The following is an 11,786-nucleotide window of genomic DNA, read 5'->3' on the forward strand; positions in this document are numbered from 1 at the left end:
TAGCACATATTGAAACATAGTATCTTCTATTTGACTTTTAACTGCTTCATTTGTGTCCATGTATTTGGAGTTGAAGATGCCAGTGAAATCTCCAAGGCTGGTAGTGAGGAAGGAATAATGCAGAATTCCCATAAGCTTTATTAGACCTCATGAAATTTTAACCAAGTACCTAAAAAGGTTTTCATTTATTTTTATATCTTACCAGCAAAGATCTCATCTCCCTTTACATATTATCTTTTTTATTCACAGCCATGCTTATATTCATTACCCCTAGCTTCTCTCATAGACTTTTCCATTCAGTGCTTTTCAATAAACACCTGAGTCTTTTGTTAATAACTGCCCAAATAATTTTTATTTTTATTTGAAAAATTCCCAACCTAAATTGTAAGTTATTTCAAAAGCTCCAAATTAGAAATAGGCAGAATAAATTTCAACAATAAAAATGACTAAGAGAAAATTCAGCCGTAGAACAATGTTACTCTTCATTATCATTGAACATTTCTCTCAAGCATAAGTTAGAATGATGAATGAGCGTGGCTGTCAGTGTAACCTGGAACTTGGGAGATGAAGATTTAGAGGGGTCTGAAACTGAGTATTGCATATTACACTTGGCTTATTGAAAGATGGCATGAAAAGGGTTTGTCACTGTAACTTTGTTCTGCTTCAGAGTAAAGACCTTTCATGCCTTGGTCTGTTTGGCACTGGATTGGTGACTGGCTCATCCTCTCTGTGTGACTCCCTTAACCACACAGACACTGAGCGCTACTTGTTGGGCTGGGTGAGGTGTATTGTAATTTCTCACAGTGCTTTCTTATATTTAGGCTGTTCAGACAGCAGAAGATGCCAAGCAGATAATGGAACAGATGACCAAAGAGAAGACTAAAACTCTGGCCTCCTTGGAAGATACCAAGCAAACAAATGAAAAACTACAGAATGAGGTAATCAGATTTAAATGGCTTTTTGTACAAAGGACAGCTTATCGACTTCATGGAATGTTTGATCACTAACTCAAGATTGTTTATTTTTTAAAGTGTGGCCTTCCACAGGTTTGATCTATGTTAGTGGAGTCAAATGTACACCAAAAACCATAATATTAAATAAAGTGTATTACTTCATTACTTATTTAGTAGGATCAAACTTTTAAAAATGAGGGGAAAACCCTAGTAGTGTGGCTTTCTGTGGTAATTGTTCAGTGATAGAACCAATTGGAGGAGGGACTGACAACATTCTCTAGTTTTATATCTTTTAAATAACATTTTTTTTCACAACTCTTTCCCAACCTTGAGCACTAAAAGTTCCAATCCTCAGCCCTGAGTTTGACATGGGCCTTTTCTTGGTCTTATTCACTCACTGTTGGCTCCCTTTTGTGTCATCTTGAATCATTCACTTCTAGGTCTTAGTCAGATTTATAGCATCAAGATCATTTTGATTCTGTACAAAAGTAGCATTTTTTCATTCTTGCATCCTTGTTTGATTTTCCTTCTCCCATCCTCCCAACTCATACCAACCCTTCCTATTCCTTGGAAAGCTGTTATCTAAATCCTGAGCAGATTGATTCTCTGAAATAGTTATGTGAAGTTCTGTAGAACTTCAGATGCTTTTTAATGTGATAGGCAGGTAAGACATTAAGGAATTAAAGCAAGGGAAGGAAGCTAGCCATCTCGAATAGCTTCTATAAAGACTAGGCCTTCCCATTATGGGAAGTCAAAGACATGGAAATTCCAAGATAACTTTGGGGTAAATCTTGACATAGAAGGGAATACATTTATATAACTGACAGTCCTAACAGAAGAAAATATTTTTAAAAAATCATAGATGATAAAGTTTGAAGCTAAAGTAAATGAGAATATTTTAGGGAATATCTCCAAACTCTGAAGGGTGGAATCAGGGAGAACCAATTGCTTACATAACATACCCCTTGGTGTCCTTGTTATATAGCCAGAGTACAAAACTACATGAATCATTTTTTGGTCCCATTATAATACTTTGTTTTCTTGTTCTGTAAATCTGGAATTTTAGAGAGCATTAAAGGGAATACAGTGGTGTTAAAACTAGCAAGACATTGTCTGGGACTCCTGACTGGTGGCATGTGACTTGACAAAAATAGTGCTGTAGGAGATAACTACACAGGTCCCAGAAAGCCACATGGTACTAGGAGCACACGCGGTGTGATCGATGCCTCCAGCCACCTGCCAGAACCTGTGCTTCATCTCAGCCCCGACACTTCAGTAACGTGTCTGGCTTTCCCACCAGGGGCCATGCCCTAAGCTGGCTGTGTCCTCCATGCTTAGGTGATGTATGTGAGTGTCTTGAATCTCACTACATGGTTTTTTTCTTTTCAGATTGAAGTTCAGATGTAAATCTTTTCCCATCTACAAATATTTTGATTTAAGTAATTTTTATAATAAGAACTACACATATTTGGTACTGATGTTGAAAAATATTATATCCTAAACTACTAATCGATGGGGAAGGAAAAGGGTTGGTTTCATTACAAAGGATAATTCTTGCTGGTGTCATGCCTTGCAATTTATTTCTTGTGTTTTTTAAGATTGATCATACTTGAATAGCAAGTTCAATGATAAATATTGAGAAATGTATACAAGGTGAAAGAAAACTTAATTTATGTAGCAGTTTAGTTGGACATTTTGGCCAAATATACCAGAATTGTCTGATTAAGGAGAAGGGGGAGGTTTGCTATTTATATAATAGACTCGGTAATTTGTAATCTCTTCACCCATGTGACTTTATTTTTGCAAGTGACTAATTTCTCCCATCTTTTGAATGTACATTTTCATGAATAATTAGTCTATCCAATCATATCTTAGAAAATGAAATAATTTCATCAAGTTTTTTTCTTTTGGTCTTTAAGTTGGATACACTTAAAGAAAACAACTTGAGAAATGTGGAAGAGCTGAATAAATCAAAAGAACTTCTGACTGTAGAGAATCAAAAAATGGAAGAATTCCAGAAAGAAATGTAAGTTTTATCTCTGAGAGAAATTTTGGAACTTAATTAAAATTGCAAAAGGGTAAATAATGTACTTATTTAAAAAATAGTTGACAAGTGCATAAAGTAGAAAGTGATAGTCATCTTTCTGCCCCGCAAATGCTGTTGTGTACCTGAGAAGTAATCCCTATAATCACTTAGCTGTAACTTAGCTAAGTCAGAACTATAGCTGTGTCAAAGGATCAAAATGAAATGTGTGCTAGTTGATGACTTTTAGGACATTTGGGATTCAACTGTGACCCTGCAGAGCCTTATGAAAATACAAGTAGAGTCAGAGTTTTTAAAAGTATGCTTACATGATAGCTAATCTTAACATTTGGAAATGTTAGACCCTTTATTACTAAATCCCTCAAAAACCTTTCTTATAGGAAAAAAAATGCAGCTTGTCATTTTTAAGATTATCAGTAATCTTGATTTTACGAGTAATGAAATCTCCTAGTGTGGAATTAAATGAGCAGAATTTTGGACAACTCTGGTCGAGGTTTACCTGTCAGTCTGCTCCCTAGGTTTCAGACAAACAGGCTGGTCCATGTTTGCTTTGTCAACACCACCACTTAATCCTTGCCTTTCAACTTCAGTTATGATAATTATTGCAGGTTGGTGTTTGGCATTTTAAATGGAAGTGACAGTGTAGATTTCATTTAGCTTTTTTATCTTGAAAACTACACTGTTATCAACTATGTGGACTAAAAATTTAAAGCCAGTTAGCCAGTTAATCTGGTGAATGTTGGTGTGTGTCCTTGGCACTAGGTACATTTAAGCTGGAAAGAATACAAAGATTAATTGTATGTGGTCCCTGCCCTCCAAGGATTTGTATTATTTATTTCCAGCTCTGATCAAACAAATAGTTGAATTTCAAACAAAAACAAAAACATCAAGGCCGAACTGCTATTCGTAAATCACCACCCTCAATACTATTTGTTGACCAAGTTTGGATTAAACTAGTATATATCTAATTCTTCTGAGAGTTCTTAAACCCTCCTAGAAATAACCTCACCTGAGCTGCTCATGATGTTGATGGTCAATCCCTTCCTTAGTCCATGCTTTAAGGATGCTTCTCTAGGTGACACTTGAACAGTTCCCAGCAATTCTGTTTATATACACAGGTTTATCAATTTACAAATGGCCATCAGGAGAGCTGTACATTTTTCTGTTACATATCTTCCAGAGCCAAATGACACAAATAGATAATGGTCACTGTGATGGGAAAAATGAATTCATTACCAATTCTGAGAGGGTGGGTTCAGTTACAGTTTAGGATTTTTTTTCCCCTGTGACAAAAGTAGTTATGCTAATCTGGAGCATTTAGGAGCACTAAGTGACTTGAGTTCATTTGTGTCACACAGACAGCTGGTGAGGGAGGATCTGAGCAGCAGAAGATTCCCTAACCAACCTCCCACTGCCAAAATCCCACCTCTGAGCTCTACTAGGTAACGGAGGGGGCGGGGCCAGAGTGGGCCTAGCAAAGAGAGCTCTTAGGATTAGATAACATTCTTCTTTCCTGCAGTTCTACTCAGGAATCCTCATAAAGGTCACTACATTGGTCTAGTATCATACAGTTCATTATGTTGGCCTAGTACTAAGTGCTCGGCGTCTTTAATCTTTTTGTTGTGTTTCCACCCTGTTAGTGTGGAGTTGTTCCACCTCTAGTAAGAAACGAATTGTTTTCTATTCATTATTTGAATGATTCCATTGAATAATGAAAGCTGAGCCTCATGCCAATGGACTCAAGAATCAGGGGCAAAAGACTGTTTCCTGCTGCTGTCCTGCTAACCTTGGCCTGCCCCTTCCTCGAGATGAGGGGAGTAGTTCAGTAAAGGAGGAACCAGACCACAGGGCAGACAGGGCCTGAGTGCTTTTGATTGTCTACCTTTTTCTGGCCCACTAGACCTGAGGGAATCATCCCTTCTGTCAGTAACTTGGCACACTGTGGCCAGGATCCTTAACAGGAGGCCGGGGCAATGGGAGACACACCAGTGGCATATATCTGAAGCTGGAAGAGGGATATGGGAGGGCCAAGGGGAAAGGGCTCCTGCTCCCAGTAACTCACTGTGCCCTGCTCAAGACTTGGTCAGATTTCAAGGACCATCTGTTATTACTGTCATGCAAACAGTACTTCACCACAAAAAAAAAAAAAAAAAAAAAAGCAGTCACTTTACTGTTCCTAGTGTTCAAGTTAGAGAATGGGCAACTGTTTATTTTTCTATGGTTCAGCATGTGTCTGGGGTTCTTTATGTCCTCTAGAGCTCTCTGGCATCTCTCCTCAGTGCCTGGAGGAAAAGGGACACCGGTGTAGACACTGAGTTCCAGTGGGAACCACCTACTGTACAGTATTGTCCTTGGCACTGGAAACTGTCCTTTGTGGTATTTACTAGACTTGTTTCAGGAAAACTCTTGATTTTGGTTAGCCATTTCCTATTTTCAGATGGAGAGAAAAAATAAATGTTTTTTCCCTGGTGTGTAATTTTAAATCTTAGGGAAACTGATATAAACAACTAATTGTTGTCTTTAATCACTCACCTGGCACAGTAATAAATCTAGAATATATTTAGCATGGTAATTAATATATTTATAACAGATTCATAAGTACAATGTTTGCAAGTCAATACTAACAATGTTTACTTTGCCTCTTGTTTTTAAACCTGTAACAGTCTTCTATTTCAAGATATCTTGTCATGTAGAAAGAAAAGTAGCTTAAAAAATTGTTAGAAATATATTTGTAATAATTTTCAGAATAATTCCTTAGAGTATTTCCAGAAGTTTGGCTGTTAGAGCCTATTTCCTCTATAAAATCCATGTGCCCTCCATGCTCTAAAGAAAAATTGAAAGTTGTTTCTATATCCGAATCACAGCTGTTGTCTGTCCAGTTCTCCTGCTTCTGCAACTTACTGGCTTTATGATTTGGGCAAATCTTCCCACTTCGCTGAGCTTCCATTTTCTCATATTAATACATAAATAATAATATTAGCCTCCTTGGGCTAATCCCTCTCTGAGGATTATGAGAAAAATTTACATGAAAACATTTTACAGACTTAAAATTAAACAAATGTTGTTTTTATAGATCAATGCTTGAGGACATTTTGATATTTCTTAGACTCCTTGTTTTAATTTTCCTTACTGTGGACTCTTAATAGAAACTAAGGATTTTTAAAAATTTGCAAAAATGAAAATCTATAAGAGCAAAAGGTGGATCACAAACTCATCACTGAAGGGCCACACAAATGCTGAGACCAAATAGCCCTCAAGGAAGGAGGGAACCACCTAATAATAAAAGGTTGGGTTTATGATAATTTCATTGTAAGTGAAATCTTATTTGTCAAGAACTGGTGGACTTTGGCCAGAAGATAAACTTTAGCTATTTGGTGTATGTGTGTATTTTGATCCAAAATTAAAATCAAGCCTCCCAGCTTTTGGATGACTAATTACCTGAGGCTAAAATTCTTTCTCAGTATTTCTACTTGCTAGGTAAACATCTCTATAAAATGCCTAATTTAATGTAGGATAATTTTTGAGTAGCTGTATTCCCCTAGATCTTCATGAGGTTATCCCAGTATGCATATCATAGGTGGATGGGGAATTAAAAATCAAGAAAATTGAAGATGCCAAGGACTGCCACCCATTAGACAATTGCAGTTAAAAATAGATGTGTTCATGCATCAGCCAGATGGATTCATACCCAGATGACTTGATTCAGAATTCAGCCATGGATGACAGCTCACTAAGTGGAGTTTAGCCAGCACAGACTTAAAATTCGTACTTGCATCAAAACCACCTATGGCATAAAGCTAAAATCCAGCAATCAAATAAAATACTTTTTTTTCCATATCCAAAGAATAATAATTTGAAATGTATTTTTGAATTAGTTTTAATATTGGGAAGATGTTGAATTACTATACTGTTTACATTTTATGTGCTGATATTGGTGATATAGGTTAGTAGGCTATATTTTTATTTGCTTCTTTTAATTACAAATTAGCCTTGTAGGAAGAATACAATAAAAATAAAACACTTGTTATGTAATTAGAAAACTAGATTTCCTGAGGGCATTTTACATTGAGTTTTTCTAAAAATATACTCAGATTCACGCCGGCACTTGACTCTTATAGATACTGCCAAATTGGACCATTAGATTTTTATTTTCTGCCCCCAAAAGACAGATTACCAATCTGTGTAGAGTGCCTTGGCAGCAAAGTAAATTGCTTTACCAATGCAGTGGGTTTTAGTATGATTTTTCTAATGGAAATAGTCCTAAAGACAAGAGGAATACTGACCATTTCATTTGATATTTATTTTATAGTAGCATTGCTTTTTGTATGGTGAGTGTTTAGCAGTGGGTAAGTGTGGGTGGTGAGAGGGTGGGTATGGTATTTATTAGGTTTAAAAAAATATAATAGTTGTGGGTGGCAATCCTCCTCCTGAGAGGTGAGAGCCATTTAGCCCCTCCTGCTTGTAGATAATGCTGCCTCCCGTTATTATAGATCCTATCGGGCATGTGACCCAGATATATTTTCCTCACTGCTGTGAAGCTGGTCGTCTCCCACAGTTTCCCTGCCTGTCTTGTTTCTATGGTAACCCTTCACTCACTGTCTTTGCAGAGAAACCCTCAAGCAGGCAGCCGCTCAGAAGTCCCAGCAGCTTTCAGCATTGCAAGAAGAGAACGTTAAACTTGCTGAGGAGCTGGGGAGAAGCAGGGACGGAATCACAAGTCACCAAAAGGTCAGTGGGCGGTGGGAGGGCGTTCCTAGCTCTGAATGCTGTCTGCAGCTATTGCAGGGTACGTGGAGGTATTCAGAGATATGTTCAGGGTGGTTGGGTCATTGAAAATGGGGGCTTCAAGTTAACTGTGTACGTGTTTCCTTATTTCCAAGTGCACTGCTCTAGGACTCGGGAGAGAGAGTGGGCAGGTGGGTCCTTACACATATACTGGGGACTTTTTGGGCTCTTTATTCAATGATCTAGTAGCAAAGCATTTATGTGAAAAGGAACAATGTCTTCTCCATACTACTGCTTGGATTGCAAAATTATTTTTCTCTTAAGGTTTTTTTTTTCTTTCATCAGAATTGGTTTTAAAAAAACATATTCCCAGAATATAGATTTGTTATGGGGGTTGGCAGCCATTCATAAATAGAACCTTGCTTTTCTTTAAATTAAAAAGACATTTAAACATTTCCTAATGGAACTATGTATGTATGTGCATTCATGTGCATTGACAGATAGAAGGTATATTACACTTGGAATGACCTGTAAGCTAACCACAACACATTTGTTCCTGTGTTTAAATCACAAAGGTTTCTGACAAGTTTTTAAACACTGAAACAAAACTTGAGCTCAAAATGCTTATTCTGCTTTTTGTTCGTTAACAGTTGAATCAAAATGCTAGATTGCTAGTCACGTCTGACTTCAGAACAGAAGCCCCCAGAGTGACTTTTTAAGGGGAATCATATTGTGTAGTCATTCATTCTAGGTTTGCACTTAAAGAGAAAAAAATTTCCCCCCAGTATACTTTGTGAACAGTAATTCTCACTTGGGATGGGGTAGTTTGGGATAATTGTATTGAGTACCCATCACTGGTGCAGTTTGTGAGAGTTGAGTTCAGGATTTAAAGTCTTCATTATAGCTTTCCACAATTTCTTCATGAAATGATTGCCACATCTTTCCAGACTCCAGTATGATGATGATGCTATCAGTGACAGTAGCTCACACGTATGGGCTCTTTCTATGTGACAAACACAAGTAGATGATAGCTACCATCTCACTTAATCTTTATAGTAACTCAAGGAGATGGCAGTACCATTTATCCCCTTTTGTAAAAGAGGAGAGGAATCAAGCATAAAGAAGATAGTAATTTGCTCAACCTCATTCAGCTAATAGTGTCAAGAAGTATTTGTCATCTTCCAGTTTGGGTCAAGAAAAGACAGTGAATTGACTTAAATAAGATCACTGCAGTCTCCTTTGGTTAGTATGTGAGCAGTTGGAGCTCATGAAAACTAGAAGCCCTTTGACTAGATGAGGTTCTTTTTTTTCCTGGCACAAACTAGAGTGTCTGAAACATTGAGTAGCTCTCACATCAACATGTCTGAAAGAACCTGCAAGAGAAGGATCTCAGCAGAGCCCGAGTCTTTTTAACTCGTTTTATCTCATTTCATTGAGCATCTCTGGCAGAGAGAAGGGGATCCCACAAATGGGAGGAACATGTAGAGGTCATCCTCTGTCTTATGTTGTGACCTTAACTGACCTGTTGACTACATTTCTCATTTCTGTCACTGAGACCTGGAAAGAGTTGGAGGAGCACTGGCTCCTCTGGCAGAGGCCCTCAGGCTCCTTGCCATCCCAGCAGCTCTTTTTCTTCTGCAGGTTGGGATTTGAATTACCTTCTGTTTGAAAAGGTTTTGTGACTAAAGTTGTGACAATCAGTGACTTTGAAGGGTGTTAGGAAACAGCGTCTGCAAGGAACAGCTAGGAACTGACTTCCCTTTAAGAATGGGTGGTTACACCCTTTGTAGTTCATGTTTTACTCAGAAAAGAGAAACAAATGAGTGTGAACTAAAACATGATTGGCTTCAATGATAGAGATTAGCAATGATATTGATTTCAAGGGAGTATATTTATACACATTTCAAGAGTGGAGAGAATCACTCATTTAAAATAACTTAGAAGCAACTTTAAAGAAGACTAATTAATTCATTGGCTCTCCTACTCTTCCTGTATAATCTCCCAAGAATCTATAGTACTGCTCACTTCTGTAAAATATAAATTTTCACTTTGTTACTTTCTATAGTCAAGTCAAACTATTGATCAGCTGTGTTCAGAAATATACTACAGGGCCACGTTTTTTTTGTTGTTTTGTTTTTTTAAAATTTTTTATTAAGGTATGATTGATATACACTCTTATGAAGGTTTCACATGAAAAAACAATGTGGTTACTACATTTATCCGTATTATCAAGGCCCCACCCATACCCCAATGCAGTCACTGTCCATCAGTGTAGTAAGATGCAGCAGATCCACTATGTGCCTTCTCTGTGCTACACTGTTCTCCCCGTGATCCCCCACACTATGTGTACTAAACATAATACACCTCAATCCCCTTCTTCCTCCCTCCCCACCTGCCCTCCCACACCCCTCCCCTTTGGTAACCACGAGTTCATTCTTGGAGTCTCTGAGTCTGCTGCCATTTTGTTCCTTCAGTTTTGCTTCATTGTTATACTCCACAAATGAGGGAAATCATTTGGCATTTGTCTTTCTCCGCCTGGCCTATTTCACTGAGCATAATGTCCTCCAGCTCCATCCACGTTACTGCAACTGGTAGGATTTGTTTCTTTCTTATGGCTGAATAGTATTCCATTGTGTATATGTACCACATCTTCTTTATCCATTCATCTACTGATGGACACTTAGGTTGCTTCCATATCTTGGCTATTGTGAAAAGTGCCGCGATTAACATAGGGGTGCATATGTCTTTTTGAATCTGAGAAGTTGTATTCTTTGGGTAAATTCCAAGGAGTGGGATTCCAGGGTCAAATGATTTATCTATTTTGAGTTTTTTGAGGAACCTCCATATTGCTTTCCACAATGGTTGAACTAGCTTACATTCCCACCAGCAGTGTAGGAGGGTTCCCCTTTCTCTGTATCCTCGCCAACATTTGTTGTTCTTAGTCTTTTCAATACTGGCCATCCTAACTGGTGTGAGGTAATATCTCATTGTGGTTTTAATTTGCATTTCCCTGATGATTAGTGATGTGGAGCATCTTTTCATGTGCCTGTTGGCCATCTGAATTTCTATTTTGGAGAAGTGTCTGTTCAGATCATCTGCCCATTTTTTAATTGGGTTATTTGCTTTTTGGGTGTTGAGGCATGTGAGTTCTTTATATATTTTGGGTGTTAACCCCTTATCTGATATGTCATTTATGAATATATTCTCCCATACTGTAGGATGCCTTTTTGTTCTACTTATGGTGTCCTTTGCTGTACAGAAACTTTTTAGTTTTATGTAGTCACATTTGTTCATTTTTGCTTTTGTTTTCCTTGCCCAAGTTGATATATTCATAAAAAAGTTGCTCATGTTTATATTCAAGAGATTTTTGCCTATGTTTTCTTCTAAGAGTTTTATAGTTTCATGACTTACTTGCAGGTCTTTGATCCATTTCGAATTTACTTTTGTGCATGGAGTTAGGCAGCAATCCAGTCTCATTCTCTCACATGTAGCTGTCCAGTTTTGCCAACACTAATTGTTGAAGAGCCTGTCATTTCTCCATTGTATGTCCATGGCTCCTTTACCATATATTAATTGGCCATATATGTATGGGTTTATATCTGGACTCTCTATTCTATTCCATTGATCATTAGGTCTGTTCTTGTGCCAGTACCAAATTGTCTTGATTACTGTGGCTTTGACCTAGAGCTTGAAGTTGGGGAGCATAATCCCCCCAGCTTTATTCTTCTTTCTCAGGGTTGTTTTGACTATTTGGGGTCTTTTGTGGTTCCATATGAATTTTAGAACTATTTGTTCCAGTTCGTTGAAGAGTGCTTTCAGTATTTTGATAGGGATTGCATCTGTAGATTGCTTTAGGCAGGATGGCCATTTTGACAATATTAATTCATCCTACCCATGAGCATGGAATATATTTCCATTTATTGGTGTCTAATTTCTCTCAAGAATGTCTCATAGTTTTCAGGGTATAGGTCTTTCACTTCATTGGTTAGGTTTATTCCTAGTTACTTATTCTTTTTGATGCAATTGTGAATGGAATCATTTTCCTGATTTCTCTTTCTGCTAGT

The 11,786-nt window shown here is 37.6% G+C and overlaps 1 protein-coding gene across 15 annotated transcripts in view; it reads left to right on the forward strand.

Annotated features, from left to right (window-relative positions):
• The window catches only part of CLIP1 (CAP-Gly domain containing linker protein 1), a 109,742-nt gene that overhangs the window by 86,217 nt on the left and 11,739 nt on the right, over positions 1–11,786 (forward strand). For 8 of the 15 annotated variants that reach the window (XM_073223810.1, XM_037014419.2, XM_073223806.1 and 5 more), the window contains 3 exons: positions 822–938; positions 2,873–2,979; positions 7,605–7,725. In XM_073223810.1, coding sequence (XP_073079911.1) covers positions 822–938; positions 2,873–2,979; positions 7,605–7,725 — 345 coding nt within the window. Of the gene's footprint in view, positions 1–821; positions 939–2,872; positions 2,980–4,355; positions 4,440–7,604; positions 7,726–11,786 lie in introns of all 15 variants that reach the window. The other 7 variants (XM_073223804.1, XM_037014415.2, XM_073223805.1 and 4 more) reach the window with 1 other exon arrangement.

Source organism: Manis javanica, chromosome 15 (assembly GCF_040802235.1).
Source record: "Manis javanica isolate MJ-LG chromosome 15, MJ_LKY, whole genome shotgun sequence".
NCBI classification, from domain to species: domain Eukaryota; kingdom Metazoa; phylum Chordata; class Mammalia; order Pholidota; family Manidae; genus Manis; species Manis javanica.